A 19,886-nucleotide genomic window follows, 5' to 3' on the forward strand; every position below is an offset into this window, starting at 1 on the left:
GGCGAGCAGAAGTTGTGGTGTAGAAGAAAAAAAAGTAGCTGACCTTTTTTAGTTGGCAAGGTGTGAGAAATAGATACCACCGCCAGCAGGTGCGGCAGGGTGTGACTGCTTGTTATAAGTACTCAAAACGTGCCTGCCTGCAACTTGAAGGAGAAGGAGCAGAATTCGAATCTCCCAAGTGTGAATGGGAACTGCTCACAGCGCCTCACTTTTCTGAAGCGAGCCCCCTTGGTTGCCGCCACGGGCAGTGCAACCTCATTGCTACCGTTTTTCGAGGAAGAGAAAGTGTCAAAGGGCTATTTCGCTGTCATTTCCTGAAGTCATTCCGTTGCTTGAGACGGTTGTTTTTATCCATCATGGCAACTCCAAAGCGGCGCAAAGTCGAGACTTCTGAAGGCTCAAGACGTGAGTTGGACCCTCGAGCTGTCCTATTCAGTCTTTGCCCAAGTGCCCGCTAACCGTTTTGCAAAGCAATGAGCGCTTTTGCTTTGAGGCAACAGCTGCTTTCAGGCAGTCCGTCTTTGTCACCGGCGCCTCAACCTGAAACTCAACCCGCCCAAGAGTCTCAGGCGTCAACTCCGACACCTACGCCAAATGGACGATCTCCCATGAAGACAAGATCGTCAAAAAGGCTTGCAGACACCGGAAAAGCAACAGAGACTCCTCAAGTAGGAGCTTTTGCAAGCTCTAGTCAGATCAAGGCCTTGGACAGCCGATCTGTAACGCAGACAGCAGATGCAACCGCAGCGCCAAAGTGAGAAGACTCTCTTGCTATTCTGGCCGTTTGCTGACTTTTCCTCAGCAGCCCAACCGCAGACCCCGAAGATTTAATATCAGTAAAGTCTGGCCCTCAACAGTTTTCGACTTTCAGACCGACAAAAAGCAATTCCCGCAAAATCGCTGGTGGGATTCTGGAACTAAGGCTTCACGATAGCGAGGTAAGTGACATCCAGATCATTATGCAATACCATGCTAATAGATATAAGCGCTTTTTGGTGCTCGGAAGCTATGGTATTCGGGTAGCCGACGGCGAAGTTACAGTCGCTGGGGCAAGCGTTCGGCCCCCGATGGCATCAAATGGGTTCATGCGCCTCACTGCCATGCAATTCCTGTGCTGCGTTGTACGGAGGAGACTAAACTGGAGCTTCACCCACATCCGCAAGGAGCCAGCCTTCGAAAACTTGAGCGACTTTCGCCCCTCTTTCGAAGTCTATGGCACGAGCCGGAGGCAAGGTCGAGCAAGCAAGCCCTCAAAAGAGACACCTACAAGATTGTAAGCGAGCCACCCGAAACGCTAGGGTATAATAAATTAACTAGCTGTAGATATGCACAACCGAAGATGCGCCGAAGCGGGCTTTGATCCAGGACCTGCGCGCTCACCCCGCATGGAATAAGAAACTGGCGGGCTTGACGAAAGCAAGGCAGCCAGATCAACCACCACTGAGCGTGATGCTCTGTGGCCCCAAGTCGTCTGGAAAGTCCACGTTTGGTCGAATATTGGGCAACCGCCTTCTTACGGGCGTTGGCCAGCAGACCCGAAATCGGAAAACACCCTTATCGGTGGTTGTGCTGGACCTTGATCCCGGCCAGCCAGAGTACACTCCCGCAGGCACGATCGCATTGGTCCAGGTCAGAGAACCAAATCTGGGCCCGTCCTTCACCCACATCGCGGCAGGCGAGCAGCACGTATCTGTTGTCAGATGCCACTCAATTGCCTCAGTATCTCCGGCCTCAGACCCGGAGCTGTATCTGGAATGCGCACTGGATCTTTACCAACGTTACCAAAGCACTTGTAAGGGACTGCCCTTGATCATCAACACGCCAGGTTGGGTTTTGGGCACCGGTCTCGACCTCTTGACCGAATTGGCGACGATTATCAAACCCACCGAAGTCATATATATGTCCGAAGACGGTCCTAAGGAGACTGTCGAGGGCTTGCAAGTGGCGTGCAAGGGGACTTTCACCCTCCTACCTTCCCAGCAGTCGGAGTTCACATCGAGAACGGCGGCACATTTGCGCTCGATGCAGGCGCTCGCATATTTCCACACCGTTCGAAATCCTTCGAACAAGCTGACATGGGACCCGACTCCGTTGTCGTCATCACCGCCATTGACCGTCAGCTACAAGGGCAAGAATCGTGGGATTTCAGGAATCATCAGCTATGAGTACCAACCCCCGGCAGATCTACTCGCGGAAACGATCAATGGTTCGATACTATGCCTAGTAGAAGCCGAGGATATCAAGGCGTTCAGCCGCCTCGCTAAGGAGAGCGAGGGATTCATGGCAGCTGCACCTGGCACCGATGTGATGGATGTTGACGGCGGTGCATCGAACCTGGACGGGATCATTTCGAGGACGCCGGAGGGAATCTCCTACATCCCAAACTCGGACGCCCAAACCCTGGACCCTCGATACTCGCAGACCCTGGGCATGGTACTCCTCCGCGGTATCGATACTAAGAACGGTGTTTTTCAAATCCTCACCCCGATTCCCTTGGAGCGCATTGAAGCCGCCAAAGCAGCAGGCCACCACCTGGTGCTGGTCCATGGCAAGCTCGACTCCCCAGGTTGGGCGTACACCGAAGACTTGTACTACCAATCCTTCAACACCGTCGAGGGCGACGCGAGGGACGACACAGTGGAGGTGATGGACGAAGACACGGAGAGCGACAGGTCAGACGAGGAGCCAGAGAACCTCGAACTGGCCGGCGACGTCAGCGACACGCCGTGGATCGAGGTGCTGCAAGGCCACGAGAAGCGGCCAGTAGGGTCGCGGGTGTGGAGAGTACGGCGCGATCTAGGCCGGGCCGGGCCGGGAGCTGAATGAGAGATGAGGTAGAAGTAGACGTGGGATGGGCGGCTTTGGAAATCGGAAGACTGCCGAGGTGCACGACACCAGCGTGCATAATGATTAGACAACGCTTATACAGTCGGATTCATACCCCTCACGCACAGAGATCCCACACCCCCCCTCGCCTGCATTCTCGCGTCTTTAATCGTACATGTACAGGTATCAACTAGGCTCGCATGTTATGCTACCATTGTGTACCCGCTCTGGCACGCGCAGCCGTTCAGACTGGTCTCATTTACTGTCCGAGTCCCTGCATCGTTTCCCCATTCCACCCGACGGGAGCCCCCACATCCCATGACGTCCATGATCCGAGCGTCATGAAGCCAAGGAATGAGCAGTTCCCCAATTCTGCCCCTCCTTTTAGCCCCTCGCGCTCTTTGTCATGCTTTCTCATCGCTTATTCCCCCAAACCCCAAATCTCTAACGGCACTTCACTGTGGGCCAATGCCGACCTCCATAATGGAGCCTTAATCCGAGGGCTTGCCTATGGTTGGATAAATCTGTGTGAGCATAAGAGCCGAAAGCCGGGGTCCGTTTACAAGTCTTTAGAGCTTTTGCTAGTCTGAGTCTGAGCTATTAACGGCAGCTTAAACATTCTTTCTCTCAATCTTACTCTCTTCTTCGCCCGAAAACTGCGAATATGGCAGCTCTTCCTGAAAGTGAGGTCGATGTTCTCATCATCGGCGCCGGCCCGGCTGGGCTGATGCTTGCGTTGTGGTTGTCTAGACTGGGTGTCAAGACGCGCATTGTTGACAAGAGGACTTCCAAAGTTTACTCAGGACAGGCAGACGGGTAAGAAACCTGGCATGCATCATAACTTTCAACTTCTCATAAGCATGCAGCTTCCAAGTGAGGACTCTTGAGATACTGGATAGCTTCGGCATCGCAGAACGCGTCTGGAAAGAAGCAAACCGCATGCTAGGTCGGTCAAACTTATCACACTTCTCACACGCAAACATCCCCTCACTCACACCACTGCAGAGATCTCCTTCTGGAACCCGGACGAGAGCGGCAAAATCATACGCAGCGCCCACGCAGCAAATACCATCCCCGGCCTCTCCCGCTTCACGGAGTCCGTGCTGCACCAGGGTCGAATCGAGCAGTTCTTCCTCGAAGCCATCCGCGCCTCATACGCCTCCGCCTCGGACGCCCTGCACGTCGAGCGCATGGTCATCCCGACGTCGCTCGAGATCGACGAGAGCAAGGCCGAAGACCCGGACGCGCACCCGGTGACGGTAACGCTGCGGCATCTAACGGAGGAGGAGGCGACGCCGACGCAGATGCTGAGTAACCTCAACGACGGCATTTTCAGGAGTAATCTCGCCGATGACGATGTTGGAGAGATTCTGGACCGCTCCAAAGGGCGGGAAGCGAGGGATGAAGTTGTGAGGGCGAAGTATGTTGTCGGGTGTGACGGGGCACATTCGTGGACGAGGAAGGCGCTTGGGAAGGAATTTGAGATGAAGGGAGAGACGACGGATGCCATTTGGTGAGTATCGGTGAGATGGATGCTGAGAGGATTGAAGTTGACGATGATGTACCAGGGGCGTGATGGATATCGTCCCCATCACAGACTTTCGTAAGTACACCCCCACGACGACGCATTGCATCAAGCTGACGACTGGCTAGCCGATATCAGATTCCGGACCATGATTAACAGCACGTCCGGCGCACTTATGATCATCCCGCGCGAGAACAGGATCGTCCGTCTCTACATTCAGCTAAAGGAGGTTTCGGCCGGCGGCGGTCGCGTCGATAGGTCTCAGATCACACCGGACTTCATCTTCAAATCCGCGCAGAAGATCTTTAGCCCGTACAAGCTCGAGTACCACTACTGCGACTGGTGAGTTCAACTCTCGTTGCCGTGTCACGAGGCCTATTATTGACAGTCTCACAGGTGGACGGCATACCAAATCGGTCAGCGGACAGGCGACCGCTTCAGCAAACTTAACCGCGTCTTCCTCGCGGGAGGTAAGCAGCCTCATTCTCTATTCCCACAAGCAGCAACTCACCACCCCCAGACGCCGTGCACACGCACTCCCCCAAGGCAGGCCAGGGCATGAACGTCTCGATGCAAGACAGCTACAACCTCGGCTGGAAGATTGGCCTGGCGTGCAAGAACATCCTGCCGCGCCATATCCTCTCCACGTACGAGCTCGAGCGCAAGAAGATCGCCAAGGACCTCATCGCGTTCGACAGCAAGTTCTCGAAGCTGTTCACTGGTCTCCCGGCCAAGGATGTCCAGAACGAGATGGGCGTGTCGGATGACGAGTTGCAGAAGGCGTTCCACACTAGCAGGATGGTATGTGCGATCTGCTGCGGAGGGTGGTGATGAGATGGCTAACACGCGAGTAGTTCACGACTGGTGTCGGTGTCAACTACCAATCTACCGTCTTCGTCGCCAAAGAGCCCGAAGAAGCCAACGACAAGGACTACGGACTCAAGAAGAGTGCCGCAAAGAGCACGCCTTCCCTCGCCACAAACTGCAAGCTCGGCCAGCGCTTCCCGTCGTACAAGGTCGTCCGCCAGTCCGACGCCCGCCTCTGGGAGCTGCACCACAAGCTGCCCTCCAACGGGCGCTTCCGCCTCGTAGTCTTTGGCGGCGACATCTCGCAGCCGTCCCAGCGCGACGGCGTCAACGCGCTCGGCGCATGGCTGTCGTCGTACCTGCCCAAGCTGCCGACAATCAGCCTCTCGCCTGGGTCGGACCCGCACAGCGGGTCAATGAAGTTCAAGACGGAAGCGGACCCGTCTATCGTGGAGGTCTTGCTCGTGCACACTGCGCCGCGGGACCAGGTTGACATGTTGCGGGACGTGCATGAGACGTATCATCCGTTTGATAGCAAGCTTGGATGGGATTACGACAAGGTTTTTGCGGATGGGGAGACGATGTACGAGGAGCCTCAGAAGGCGTACGAGAAGTACGGTGTTGATCGGGCTAAGGGAGCTGTTGTTGGTTTGCGGCCGGATGGGTATGTCGGCCTTGTCACCTCGCTGGACCACGGCGGCCAGGAAGAGGTTCAGAACTGGTTTGATGGCATCTTCCAGAACCCCTGAGGGTGCTTTCGATAGTTGTATGCGAAAAAATTTCTCTTGTAAAAGAAAGTGCTCGATCGCTGACAGGTCTTATTTGAGAAAAGTGGCCAAAATGCAATCCGGTTGCCTAATCTGCCTTGCCAAAGTTATTGATTATTAAGGGATCTGTCTTCTGAGAAACGAAAATGAGCGAAGCGGGGGAGCTTTCAATGCACGTGTTGGAAAACCATTGACCCGATCCAATCGGGTTCCCAAGGACTAAGGTAGCCAAAAGATAACAACCCCCTCACAGCCACATAACAACGGCATAAGACTGTGTCGTTCTTCCTCCACCTCATCCGACTCCAGCAGCTTCTCTCCACATACCAACAACGGTCATCACGGAGCCAAACCCATCAATAGTTTCATCGATCATTCAAGACCGTAGCTGTCCCGACACCGTCGCGACGTACGTGCAGGTGACTCGAAAATCTCACCCACTCATCCTCTCAAGAGACATACTCGCACAAACCTACGACACCGCCAAACCGTCGCAGGCAAAATCAAAATCGAGAACCAAAAGAGAGAGAGAGAAGAAAGGAAGGAAGGAAAGCCATGCGTCTATACTGGAATACCCGCTTCGCCCTTTTCCGAGCAACGACTACCAATATCAGATACCAGAATGCGATCATCAGTCATCCATCATAAGAAAAAGGTATCACAAAGAAAAGTCTTTTCCCTCGCTTCTTGCCAACGCCATCACTTCATAACCCATCTCTTTGTCGTGCAAACACAGGCGCGAGCCGAACTATGGGCTCCCTCGTACAAAATGCAGCATTGGGCGCCCCGCTCGGTTCATCTCAAGTGGAACGTCCCGAGGCAGGGGTATCCTCGGCTGCAATGCACCGAGGATCTGGGAGACGTCATATCCGGGATAACCCCGACGATAAGATCACCAAAGATCCCCACCATACAGCACCAGCTCATACAGCAGAGCCATCATCATGTACGCCAGATATATGAACGCAAGCATATGCCCATGGCTGCAGTGAATGCCGCAATCAGTCACTGGATGCGTTGCTGGGTATTACGGAGAATTGTTCGCCGACGCCTCGAAGGTCTGGCGTCTGGTCGTTGTTGGCTTGCCCTTGAACGGGTGCGACATCGACCCCGTAAGGGACGAGCTGTTCGACGTCTGCAATGACGGCGCTCACGCGTTGAGTACGATTCTTTTGTCCCTGAGGAGACCCGATTCGATGAACGCTTCCGCTTTCAAGTTGGTTGTCGGCGTTGAAAATCCGGAGGCGTGCTTGAGAATCTTGACCCGGTTGCGCGAGAGAGAATGGTGCGGACAAGGCGTCCCTATGAATACTTGACGTTAGCCTGACCAAACTTGGGCGGGTGTGCTGCCGCGCTGCGATGGTTGGAAGGAGAGGTGGACTTGAAAGAGTGGAAAGACCACGCAGGTTGAGCCAGGATTGCTAGATGGTGATAGAGACGGTTTGTTACGGGCACAAGGGGCAGCGCGTTGGTATACTGATACCAAACGGCTGAGGCCCCAAGCCAGCATGGTGCGAAGCCACCCTTTACTGAAGTTTCAAGAGTATGGATGCTACTCATCACGCAGTGTTCATGGAACTTACGAGTTGACGGAGCCTTGGTTGGCAATGTTGGATGACATTACGACGGTGTTGCGAAGCCGATTTGATGTTGTGAGCTTGAGGGGCGACAGGTGCTTGTTGCATATGACACGCAGCAAAGCCGTCTGAGGTGGTTATGTATTGTCTTTGCGGTAGAGAAACAGCACAACGCTGTTGCAACTTAGCGGTTTTGTGTGTCTGTTGCTGGCGAAGGTGATGATGAGGCAGCCGGGCCTCGTGGACAAGTGCTACAATGGCAGGAAATGTAGAAGATAGGATGCATTTTTCAACCTCTCTCTTCGCATAGAGGTGAGATGAGAGTGGGACATACATTGCACACATCTTGATAGAGGGCGCCGATGAAACTTATAAAGAAACCATCAACGCGTAAGAGAAGGTAAGGAGAGCGCTCGTTGCCAAAGTTGTCCAAATATCATAGAAATCAGTGCAATGCACGCCACTTCTGGCTTGCATAAAAGGAAGCTTCTGGCCCACTCCTTGGGTTTTCACCTAGAGTGATTGGGTGAACTGACTTGTTACCCTACGGCATTTTTTAAAATACACTAGTTGGTGCATGTAATGGCTCCTGTTTGCGCAGCGTAAACTGTGCATACAGGAGGCTACTGACCAATTATTGGGGTATTACCAATGGTGGGTGGGTGGGTGGGTGTCCCCGCGGCTCTGGTTGCCTGCTAGATGCCTTCTTCCTTGAGTTTGGTCGACGCACGAATCACGATTAACGAGAAATGCACATTTACCGTAGTCTCTCATCAGATCCGACTTTGACTCCCGAAGGCAGCCTAGTGGATGGCTAATAGGGGTTAGTGCCTTAGGTTGAAGCCAGCAGTAGTCAAAGTCGGATCTGATGAGAGACTGCATCATCATCCAAACTCATCTACCTTCCCTTGGGTGTACACACTGTGGGTACCTGAGGAGCTACTCCCAATTGTCCAGAAGAAGGGAGTTGGCGAACCGGACGATCCACTTTCAGCGCATTCCGTTTGGCTTGGCTAGCATTTTGCTCGGCACCATTCACCCTACCGGTGTGTAGATTCTCCCATCAATGTTTTACCGGGTAATATAGTCAGGCGGCGCACCCCCGTATGCAGGGGGTATCATCTGTGCCGCATTGAGGCACACTTTCTCTCATTTATGGCGACTTTGGAATAGGCGTCAGGTTGGTTAGCACTTGGGTAAAGTATCCAGGCAGCACCACAAACTCGATGCGCTCCTCCCCCTCGGTAGCTCTCTCCGTAGTAATGTAGATTCCCACTTCAATGATGCGGCCGAAACATTTCCACTGGCGGAACCGGGGTGTTCGAAGGTTGGTACTGGAGAGCCCGATCCTGCGACCCTGATAGAAGTGGCGGTTGGTCTCATTCTCTCCTTGTGCCACATCGCCGGCATATTGACCACAATCTCGGCCGATGACTTCGAACCATGGCCTCCATTGAAGTCATCGTCTCGTTCCATTTTCTGCCTGGTGGTATTTTTTCCCTTCCTTATTTTCCAGTCGCGACTGAGCCAGCTACGACGCAGGAGTCGGCCTCGACAGCGCTCTGCACAGATGATACGTGAAGCGCAAAGGGAGACACAACAACTTGCCCAAGCCCACATAAAGGGTACCTCGCAGGCCAGTGTGCGATTCGGAAAGAAAACGTCCTGGTCGGTTGTTTCGAGTGTCAGGATATGCCGTTGGGAGTGATGGAAGTGAGGGTAAAGGCGGGTGCGGTCTGGTGGTGCGGGCGTCTGCTGTGGTGGATGACTCCAAAGTCCTCCATCGATTGTCCTTGTTGCCCAAGCTTTCGCTCTGGGATTCTGCGCAAAACGACGACGGGATCAACGTCTTGTGACCCGGGCCCCCTCGACCTCGCTCCACTCCGGGACGAGACGGTGCACGCCGTACACCCCACCCCTCACACTTACACCGGATCTTTGGGATCCCTACAGCCTTGTTTATGCCTTGCACTGTGTTGGAGCAGGTGTAGCGGTATCGCAGCGGCAGTATTGGTAGAGAGCATCAATCCGCTTCCACATCGGGCCACCAGCTCCCACTTCCTCATTTGCCACCCTCACCTATCTCACTTGACGAGGCAGATCGCCCGCCATTCGGACCACATAAGCCATGGTCGCCCGTTGCGCCGGTCTATTGGGGGTTAGGTCCGAACACGTGCGTGACAGATGGGTCTGGCCGGCAGCCAGCACTGGCTAACTTATCTCCACAATACCGGCGCTGTTAGTAAGGCATCGTGCGGCGCAACTCTTGACAAAAGGTCCGATCAAGGATCTTCTTATTGCACTGCCGGACTTTGCTTCGAACATGTTCCTCCGTTGGCCTTCCAAATTCATCTCACTAGACACGTAAGTCAACCATGTCCTTTGAATCATCTTTAAGTTGAATGCCAAAAACGGCCGGACCCTGTGTCATTTGGTCAAGAGATGCATCGTCCGTCTCGTATGAGACTCAGGGGAAGCACCTCTCCTATCACGGCTCTCAAACCAAGCCAATCTGTGTTTTCCCAGAAGAACTCGTTGCTCTGAGGTGCACCTTGCAGACGTGGACATTGGTCTAAACTAAGTCTCGTGACAAGGAGTCGCTAGCGCATCGGTTATATCAGTCGCGTTCTCGGTTGCTAGAATGACACAGATAGAGCAGTGCGCTTATCGGGCGTCTGAGCGAAAGAAAAGCGCAAGTGTACACAATCAGTCGCCTTTGTGCACCAGGTGTTCTTCAATATCTTGGCGTAGCTACCGACAGCTTAACTGCAGAAAATACCAGATCATTAACTCCGACGTACATAAAACCTCAATATTGCATGTCCATTATTCAGCTTGGTTTGGACTCGCTGCCGCTGTCATCACCTGACGCATGGTCAAAGGCAAACGACCGGTGTCCGAGGCACACCGCATGCGGAAAAATGGAAATTACGCGTGTCCGTCCATTGGCCAAGCCCAGCCCCATGATTAATCTACAAGAAAGGAGACCTTTCAGGCTGCACACGAAACTCTCCCTCCAACATCCTCATCACCCCTCTCATAATATCTGTATGCCCGCCAGATATTCGCTCATCATCGTCATCATCATCCATTATCCATCATCCGACCGCGCATGTACGTAAGTTAAGGCGATGGTCTTGACAATATGCGCCGCGCACAGCAAACGCACAAACGACGCGACCGTTCCAAGCATAGAGGCTCCCGTGCAAACCAACCCGACCCATGAAAAACAAGAGCGTAACTAGGAAAAACAAGAGAACTCCAAGTCTATCGCCAGATACCGACCGGCCCCATCTTTTTTGACCGCATGCTCCTCAGTCGCCTGAGATGCCCTTGGCATATATATGAAGGAAGTTTTTGACAAAGGAAATTCATCGACACCGCGCAAACGAAACACCTCATTTCTTCATCTCCATTTCTTCATTACAAATGCACCTCTTCGGAACGCATGCGCTCGTCCTGGACTTCATATGCCAGCCATTTCAAGAAGCCTTGTCGACGTGGCCGCATATGAGGGGAATGCGTGGGCTGATGCCGGGATCCACCGACTTCGGGTTTAACTGGGAGACGTCATCCCAGTTATTCCCGGTGGATGATGCTCCAGCCAATCACCAACACCCCGATGCTTGCCGAGGGTGCTTGCTATTGCGTCTCAATAAGTATTGCGGTTGTCGACAGACTGACTGCTTGAATCCAGGACGATGGCGACACTACTCCTCGAAATGTGCACCGATGCGTAGAAGCTCGGTCGGCGGGTTGCCGGTGGCCTCGTCATGGGCGGCCCCGCCGCCTCCACCGCTGGGGAGGAGCTGGTTGACTGTAGCGACTTGGCCGACCAGCCGCCGAATTCGACTCTCATCTCGCTGCGAAGTGCCGGCATGGTTGCTGCTGGCACCCTCGAGATCAATGTCTGCAAGAAACGGGTCGAGGCGTGCGTAGCTCTCGACCGCCTTCTCCTCGGCCGAGGCGGGCACACGCAGGTTACCACTAGCAGTCGACATCGTCAGCCGGACCGAAAACACAACGATCGATTCAATATAATGAAGGGAAGGGGATCCGGGAGAAGAGAGGGGTAAGGAAGGCAGGCCGTAGCTTGTGGTAACCGCGGTGAGGGGACCCCGCACTCGCGGTCCTCGAGATCGCCATCCTCGTTAGCCATGCTGTCTGGACAGCTCTTGGAAGACGCCTGAGCTATCCAGACTCGGCCTATGGGGCGGGATTTCTCGACGGCTTGCTGCGTGGACGGATAAAGATGCCCCGTGGGCCATGCTGATCACGTACCTGTTGACGGAACCCTGCTCCGCGGCGGTGGAGGCGGCAACGGCATTGCCGTCTTGCTGAGGAGGAGCTGCCATCTTGGGGCGAGGAGATGGCAGAGGTTTAAGAGGAGGGAAGAAAGATCTTGTACGGGGGTGCTGCTTGTCTACTGTTCGCCCCAAAGGCGGACGGTGTGTGGTGTTGAGGCCTCGACGAGGAAGTCGGAAGCTGGCTCCGTCTTTCTGGCCCGAGGAAAGTAGGTCGGCAGGCAAGCTGTGTTGGAGTAGGAGCAAGGTAGAATGCGGAGCGGAGGGAAAATAAAACGAATTCGACTCTCGTTCTCTTGAACGACCAAGGGGCGCTCGAGCGGGTGAGGTGGTAAAACAGGAGGTTTTTGGAAGAGGGAAGAGAGACTTTTTTTTTGGGTGCGAAAACGGGGTGCATCGCTGATGCGCATGTGCATGGGACGATGGGCGGGCAGCAAAAGAAAAGCTGGAGGGACGGGAGGAGTGAGGTGAGCGGCCCCGGTTGAGTGGTGGTAGGTGTGTGACGGGGGACGAGGGGATGGGTATAGTGCGATCCGACGGATGGGCATGGGGGGAAGGTAACGTCGACACAGGCACAGGCAATGCAGGCTTGAGATGATTGATACGGGTTGGGTTTGTCCGTTTGCCCACAGCTCAGCTTCGGTTTCCCTACAGCCACTGCGTCCCCCGCGCGCGAATGCCTTTCCTGCTCCCCCCAGTCCCGACCGTACGTAGCGGACACTCGCTCACTTCCTGCCCGCCCGCCTTGTCTAACACAACTCCCCGGGGTCACTCTCCATCTGCCTTTTTCTGTCGCCATCCCCCCCCCGGTCGAGTCCAGTCGCATCCACCTCTGGTCGGCTTATCCCCCTCCATCCTGATCTCGTCCCTCTTTACCCTTGTGTTTCTGCTTTCCCTCTTGTCGTTTGTCCCAAGTGCCGGGGCGTCTCAGCGAATTTCGCCGTGTAGAGCTTAGCCGTCGTCGGCGCTCGCTGTCCAGTTGCTCCGTTGCCCTGACCTTCACTCACTCGGCACACCAAATCCCCTCCCCTCATGGCATCTGGCTCCATCAGACGGGCCAAGCGCCGTCACCTTTTTTCCTCACTCTCTATCACCTGCTGCTTGACCTTGGACTCCCCCTCCGCCACACTGCCCACGGTGCACAGCAACACCATGCCCGCTCAGCCTCGTTTGCCAAAATGTGTCCACTTCGCCTGCATCTCCCACTTGGCTTCTCCACGCCCTCCCAGCCGTGCATGCATTTCTTAGCCACGCCGGCAACTGTGCGGCACACCCTTGACGTATGTCACTGAAAATTCTGCGATGCATCACTGGGGACTTGTGGCTGGGCTGTTTCCATTGAGTCGGATCCTGAATAATCACACCTTTGTATCGCCATCCGAGAGCCTGACGACCCGGACGAATCCATCGCCGATGCAAACCCCGCCTAACCGGAAATCGGGGCTTATCTGCAGCGTTATTCAGAGCCCGGTTCGCACGCGTGTTGACTCGGGAGAACTGATGTCCCCATGCGACAATTGGCGAGCATGCTATTCCCGTGACCGTCTTCAAGTGCGTTTGGATCCAAGCGAAAATCGCACGCGCAGATGGATGCACCGGCAAGGATCAGCGATCATGTCACCTCACGTCGCAAGCCCGCTGTGGGAGCCAATTGAGTCGTGGGGCTGGCTTCGGTTGAACTGAGATCATCTCAAACTCTTGAGTGGGTGTTTGGGGTGGCATACCTCGCCCTTCTCCAACCGTTCCTGCACCGTCCCATTCTACGCCAAACAAAGTGTCCGCATGGTTCGCCCCGCAATCGCTAGGCTGCCTACCGTCCGTCTGGATGCCTTATTGCCACGCTAACCCATTTGCGACCTAGTCCGTGGGGGCAGCCACTCAGGGACAGGTTGAACGGAAACTCGGCCTTGGCGAAGGAGATGGTCGTGGTGATGATTGAGGACGCGCAAACCTGACGGTCATTGAGGCGTTGAAAAGCTCGAAATCATCAGATGAGGTTGCGGTTGAAATAGAGTCCATTAATCAGATGAACAACAGGGTCCGGGTCCCATTGAGTCCAAAGTCTGTGCGGGTCATTACGTCGAATCGGGAAACAATGGTCCCCGCATTGTAGATTACGTCAAGGGTGGTCCATGGAGATGGGATGCTTAAAATTTGGGTCGTGCAACGGGACGCAGTGGCAATCTCGAGCGACATAATCTGATTGTTATCTGGAGGAACACATCGATGTTGTGATGCACAAAGGAACCAAGCCAAACGCAGCCGAGCCCGAGAGAAAGGGTCGACCTGGTCAAACGTCACGCCGGCTCCCGTACCAGGTCTAAATCTTCCGGGAATGCAGCCCCTCATGCCGTGACCCCTCATCCCGCCCTGCTTGCTAGACACTGCCTGCAAATCATCCGCTCCCGATCATTATCCACCATTAAACCATTAATTTCCATGTTTCTCATAGCATCAGCAGCCCAAAACCCCGACCGAACGGTTTACGACACGCGTGTCGAACACCCGAACACCGTTGAGCATAATACCCATGCGCCTACGGCCGCCTCTGGAACAATCGCGACGTACCCATACAGGAGAGCTCTGAGTTACCAGCTTATCCATGGTTGTCGCTTAAAAGCGTCGGAGGGCAGTTCTCGGAGGGGGAAGGCACCGCAAATGAGCTTAACAGAAAAGTCTATCAAAGAGTACCCGGAGATCCATCGACTCGGGTGACGGGTCTTACAACGTCAGCGTTGAACGCAAACTTGTGAAAATAACGTGCCAAAATGAACACCCCGGGGTGCGTGTCTGTTGTCGAGTTTTGCTGGTGCTCTGTCATGCCCTTCCAGGGGCCACGGGACCTAGCTGTTTTGAGAAAGGTGCGCAGAGGGTCAAGAACTGGGGTACGTACCATTCCAGACTGCCAGGTACCGTCCTGGCTTTATTACCACCTGTCAAGCCACAACCACGGCAGGTGTTGCACCTCGACCATGCCTTATTTATTCATGGTGTCACTGCTTGGGTTCAGAAATTGCGATCCGGTTCCGCGTAGGTTTACAGGCACGTCGGAGACAAGCCGCCCGACAGCGCCGCCCGGGCCGGTTCCACTGGAACCGAGTCCCAATTGGTCGACGTTGGCGATGGCTGCAGTCACAGGTGACAACGGGTCCTGCCGAACCGCGATGGTGCCATGAATACTACAAAAGGCTTGGTCTGAAAGGAAGGTTCCAATGCTCACGTCTCTTTGGAGACGAACTTGTTGCGGGGTGGCTGTTCTCGCAGTCGGAGAATGGCTGCGTACTTGAGCATCAGCACAGCATGACACGACCAGTGCACCGCGACGAAGAGGCAAGTAGGGAGATGAGAGAAAGCCTAGCTGAGAACATACGTGCTGACCGAGCCTTGTTGTGGAGTTGTAGAGGCCATGTCTAAGAAGTATGCAAGAGAGGGGAGGCTGAAGGGGCAAGGGAAGGGTGTTGAGGTAGCGTCTAGCTATGAAGACGGGAAATATTGTTGTTTTGGTGTTGTAAAGGAGGAAACCGAGGAGTCGGGTCTTCGCGGAGTCGGGTCTTTGAAGAGGCGGAGCGAAGCGATGACAGGCTGAGGATGGACGACTTGTATGTGCGTGTCCGTTTCAATGGGTTTTCTGGGGGGAAAGAATGACTTGATCACAGTGCACACACATGAGCTGTCTCTGTCTTCTTGGAGAAGAAGGGGACGAAAGTGATCATGTTCTGTGGACCGGCGTGGGTTATAAATGTTGAAGGAGGCTCGGGTTGGCCATCTTTTTCTCCCCCCTCCTCATGATACTCATGTACCCATGTACCTAAGTAACCAGGTACCCCAGTGATAGGGTGGAGGAATGCAAATGTAGCACAAACGAGTAGACGAGTGCGGTGAAGGAAGGCCCGTGGATCGGGGTATGTAAACCCACCCACCACCCCCTGGACTCATCTTTCCGGGGTACGTACCCGTTGTTCGAGGGGAGCGTACCCTCGTTTTGGCACCTCGAGGCTCTCTCTGCTGCCCTGAAACTACTTTGCCGCCGGCAATGGGGGCCCTGTTCTTGCGCCAACTCTTGTCGTCAATGGATCTTATAACCCCAGATGCGCTGCCAGTCGCCCTCTCCATTCGATCCCTGCCTTCGTTACATAAACAAACCCGAACCCCCCCAGTAAATTCCTTGTCCACTACACTCTCCCCACGGTTCTCAATATGCCCTTACTGCCGTTGTTGGTACAACACGACAAGTACGCTGCTAACGACATGACGCGACTAGCTGCCGCAAAGCCTACGACGGCCAGTATGCGCAATGGTAAGTAATGTCGGTCCTCGAGGGACGGAGACGGAGACAATGGCAGTGCATGTCAAACAAAGCCTCCGTCGTCGCCGCCTTGAACATTCACTCTTCAGGCCTCCTCTCCAGCGCCCGAACGGGCGGCGTTCCTCGCCGCGGGTCTGCTTTCTGCGGCCCCCATGTCCATGCCCGTCCTCCATCTATGTACATCCCTGCCACTCGGTCGGCTGCCCTCCCCCCTCGTCTTTCTGACCCCCGTTCCGCTTCGTCTCCGTCCGCCCGTCGTCTTTTCTGCGCTACCGGATCTGCCCTGTCTCGCCAGGTCTTGCCTTGGACAAAGTGCCCGGGCAGACTTTGGCCTCGTTTTACCCGACCTGTTGGGGAGGGGGGGTTAACTCCTCCGAGACCAATCCAATCTGCATTGCACCGGTTTGGAGCTGCTTTGTCCATGAAGCGGTACGTATACTTTTTCTGCATCCCGGATCGCTTTCGAGGATCCCCACCACACTGCTATCGCCGCTCCCTACCGCTGCCGCTGGGCTGGTATTTTGCACCGCTTGCCGCTGCTTACAGCTTCCCACACGCCCCCCTTTCTGTTTCTTCTCTCCAGCTTTGTTACGCATTCCCCTGCTCTCTCATCCTCCTAGAGGTACATCATCGTTTCCTTCCGCCCTGACAGTCGGCTCTACTAGGATTGTTCGTCCAGCATTACACAGCGACGCTTGTCTCACCTGTCATTGCCAGTGCCACGGCTGAACCCTCCACAAACGCGAGCTAAAAAATGGATAGCAATAAATCCTTGCCGTCCGACTTCTCTGGATGATGATGAGCCGTCGTCGTCCTAAAATTAATTTCCTACATCTTGGGTGACAAGGGGGGGGGGCAAAAGATGTAGATGTTTTGCCCCCCCCCCCCTTGTCTTCCCGCTTCACGCTGAGGCTTGCACCAGAGGCGGCCAACCTCTAGGGATGCTTCAATGCCTGGCAATGAAGCATGATTCCTTCGGGAAAGAAGGCTCACTAGGTTTTGAGTCCTGCACCGCGACGCTTCAATCTGAAATGGGTAAGGGATCATTTGACTCGTCACTGTCGTTTGGGCTGTTCACTTTGCATTGCTCAGACCACGAAATGCGAAATGGAAATGTCAGCGATTGCCGTCAGCATGTTGGGAACTCCCCGGCAGTGCGCGTTGTGGTGCATCCGGATCATTCATCCGACACCAACGCGAACAAGAGGGAGCACATTCACGGAAGCCAGCGGAGCAAGACCCGGCACCGGCGGCGGCGACGACGGGACATGGACAAGGGACTCGGTTGAAAACACATGATCCCTGCAAACACACAAAACCCAGAGAACATCTCGTCTGGCCCCCGGTAGAGCATTATACATAGTGCAGGGACCAGGGGGAGGGGGGGGGAGGGGGGCGAAGAAAAAAGAGAGTTGAGATGGTGAGGGAGAGATTGGGTAAGAAAAAAAAGTGATGGAGAAATCAGACGGGACGGAACATCGGTGTGGGTACGTGGTTAGAGAAGGTGAGGCTGGGGGATACGCTCGGCGATCAGGAAGGGAGCGTGAGAAAAAAGGCCTCTCTGTAGGCTTACTGCGAGCAAGGTAGGTAGGGTATGTAGTCCTGGGGGTGAGCGAGAGGGAAATGACGAGGAGGACCTGGAGGTGGAAACGGAAAGAGTGAGCGAGCGAGACATCATAGACAGAGAGCAAAGACGAGGTGCAAGTCTCCAACAGCAGTCACTGCCAGTACCAGCGCAACGCACCAGCCGAAGGTGAGCTTTTTGACCAAACCCACTATCCTTAGAGCTCCAGGGTGCTCGAGGAAAGGGAACCCGGTTATGTTAGCTTGATCTGTGGGAAGAGGTGTCATGCCATGGGACGTGTCGGTGTTTCCCTCTGTAAGCCAGGGCAGTACGTACCCCTGTCGCCTGTGCGGGTGCACATGGCCACGTTCTCTCTCCGTCTCCCCCTTCTCCTGACCCTCCTCTAAACGCACCCCTTGCCTCAAGGTTCCTTCCACTCTACTCCATGCCCTTGCACCTGCTTCGTTTCTTTTCTTTAGACTGATTGCTGGGCCTTGGCCCGTGGCACGTATCCCAGAGACACAAGGATCAAAATGACCAAGGCCAGCGACTTGTGACATCCCTGGCAGGCAATCGGGCTATGGCACCATGGATTGCCAACTGTGCTGGATTTGCCTGGCCGTGCAACAGCCCTCGGTGTGTTATCTGCTGCCAGAGAGAAGATAGAGTGTCTGACTCGAGACGGAAGTGTGCGAGGCAGGACGGATACGCTTCCGCCGGCACCGCAGGTAATGAGGCAAGGTCCTCAAGCCCCACATGCCCATCCACTGTACCTTACCTTACTGTACCGTACCCTATCCTCTGGGCCCAGCCAGCATCAGCACGTTTTCCCTCGCGCACCTAAACGACAGATCCCCCCCCATGGTGTCGTCCCATCATCCCACACCACCTCTTGTACACATGTACCTCCGTACCCAGACTCGGCGTTGCTTCATGCTCGCATTTGGTACTTGCCATTCCGTGTTTTGGGACAAGAGGAGCAGCCACCGGTACGCCTTCCCAGACGCCGCGCCAGCAAGGACATGTGCCTTGAACGAAGACATGGGCATGTTGCAACGACGGACGAACGCACTCTTTGATGAATCCCCACTTGTGCTCGATGAGCCGTGGAAACGGGTCCGAAGAAGCATGATACGCCACGAGAAAGCTAGTCGCTAAGTTTCCATCTTGCTACTCCAGCTCTTTTCGCTGGGCATCTCGAGTGGAAGGCCTTGGTCCGCGATAGCGGACTTGAATGTAAAAACCCTGCGTCATGACGGAAGATGCTTGGCAGGGAGACGGGCCCTGGTGGCAGGTGCAGCACTCGTGCGGCGCCAACGGAGTCGACTTGTCGGAACCCTCAGTGACAACTGTAGCGAACGGCATTTTGGCGTGCAGGCGCAAAGGGTGAGGGGATGGCGGAGGAAGGTACAAGGGGCGTGCGACTGTTGAAGTCAGCGAAGGGGGAAGAGGAACAGGGAGAGGCGAAAGGCCTGTAGGCCAGCGTAGGCAGCCGTTTGGGGAAGCCTTCGAGAAGCGCGCTAGCGTGGACGGAACGTCGCACCTGACATTGCACTTCAATTGACCAGCCTCGATTGGCCCGCGGACCCTCACAGCATCAAAGCCACTCACTGACTGTTGGCCAATTCAGCCCAAAGACGCACACAAACTCGCACGCAACACAAACCCGCACACCACACAGACCTGCACACCATACACACTGGCCGACTTGGAAAGGTTTGCTCAAATGAATGTTCATTGCTTGACTGCACTACAGGTTTTGCCCGAGTCAATAAACTTTCAAAAATTTATGGACAGAGCACAAGCAGACTAATCAGGCTTGGAAGCGCACCGCCGGCAACCCTGATCTTTGACAATGAATCAGAAGAACAGGCGCCTAATAAGCCGCCGAGAAGAGATCTTTGGAACGCAGAACTTCTCCGAGCAGAACACTGATACCCCCATGAAGCATTAGGGCAATCACGACAATCCTCACAAGACCTGGCGAGAGCGCTTGAGGATTCGCTTCAAAAGGCAGAAGGGAATGGAGACCAATATCCTCGGCTCCAGCCGTATCAGTTGTGAAGACTCCAAAACACCCAGTCCGACCTATCTGATCCCTAGCGATTACCCCAGTCACAGCTTGTCGGGATGAAAAGGCCGTATTGCAAGTGTCCGCATCTTGGCGTTGCTTCAACCACCCCATCCCGTGTCTTTAACGCGCAGGGTCC

General features: G+C 54.7%; 4 protein-coding genes across 4 annotated transcripts; 1 reads left to right on the top strand and 3 right to left on the bottom strand.

Annotated features, from left to right (window-relative positions):
• Window positions 1-608: 608 nt before the first annotated feature.
• ColSpa_03461 (polynucleotide 5'-hydroxyl-kinase GRC3) lies at window positions 609-2,826 on the top strand (the record flags this gene model as incomplete). The annotated part of the gene is made up of 4 exons (XM_049269673.1): window positions 609-754; window positions 806-938; window positions 1,007-1,273; window positions 1,324-2,826. 4 exons carry the CDS (start codon window positions 609-611, stop codon window positions 2,824-2,826), a joined length of 2,049 nt encoding a protein of 682 aa, XP_049125630.1.
• Window positions 2,827-6,926: 4,100 nt separating this feature from the next.
• ColSpa_03462 (uncharacterized protein) lies at window positions 6,927-7,546 on the bottom strand (the record flags this gene model as incomplete). Its single annotated transcript, XM_049269674.1, has 2 exons — window positions 6,927-7,227; window positions 7,509-7,546. 2 exons carry the CDS (start codon window positions 7,544-7,546, stop codon window positions 6,927-6,929), a joined length of 339 nt encoding a protein of 112 aa, XP_049125631.1.
• Window positions 7,547-11,212: 3,666 nt separating this feature from the next.
• On the bottom strand, window positions 11,213-11,503 carry ColSpa_03463 (uncharacterized protein; the record flags this gene model as incomplete). The annotated part of the gene is made up of 1 exon (XM_049269675.1): window positions 11,213-11,503. One exon carries the CDS (start codon window positions 11,501-11,503, stop codon window positions 11,213-11,215), a length of 291 nt encoding a protein of 96 aa, XP_049125632.1.
• A 7,343-nt stretch (window positions 11,504-18,846) lies between these two features.
• On the bottom strand, window positions 18,847-19,041 carry ColSpa_03464 (uncharacterized protein; the record flags this gene model as incomplete). The annotated part of the gene is made up of 1 exon (XM_049269676.1): window positions 18,847-19,041. The coding sequence occupies one exon, from the start codon at window positions 19,039-19,041 to the stop codon at window positions 18,847-18,849; it is 195 nt and encodes a 64-aa protein (XP_049125633.1).
• Between the last annotated feature and the right edge of the window lie 845 nt (window positions 19,042-19,886).

This window comes from Colletotrichum spaethianum, assembly GCF_022836535.1.
Source record: "Colletotrichum spaethianum MAFF 239500 DNA, contig07, whole genome shotgun sequence".
NCBI lineage: Eukaryota > Fungi > Ascomycota > Sordariomycetes > Glomerellales > Glomerellaceae > Colletotrichum > Colletotrichum spaethianum.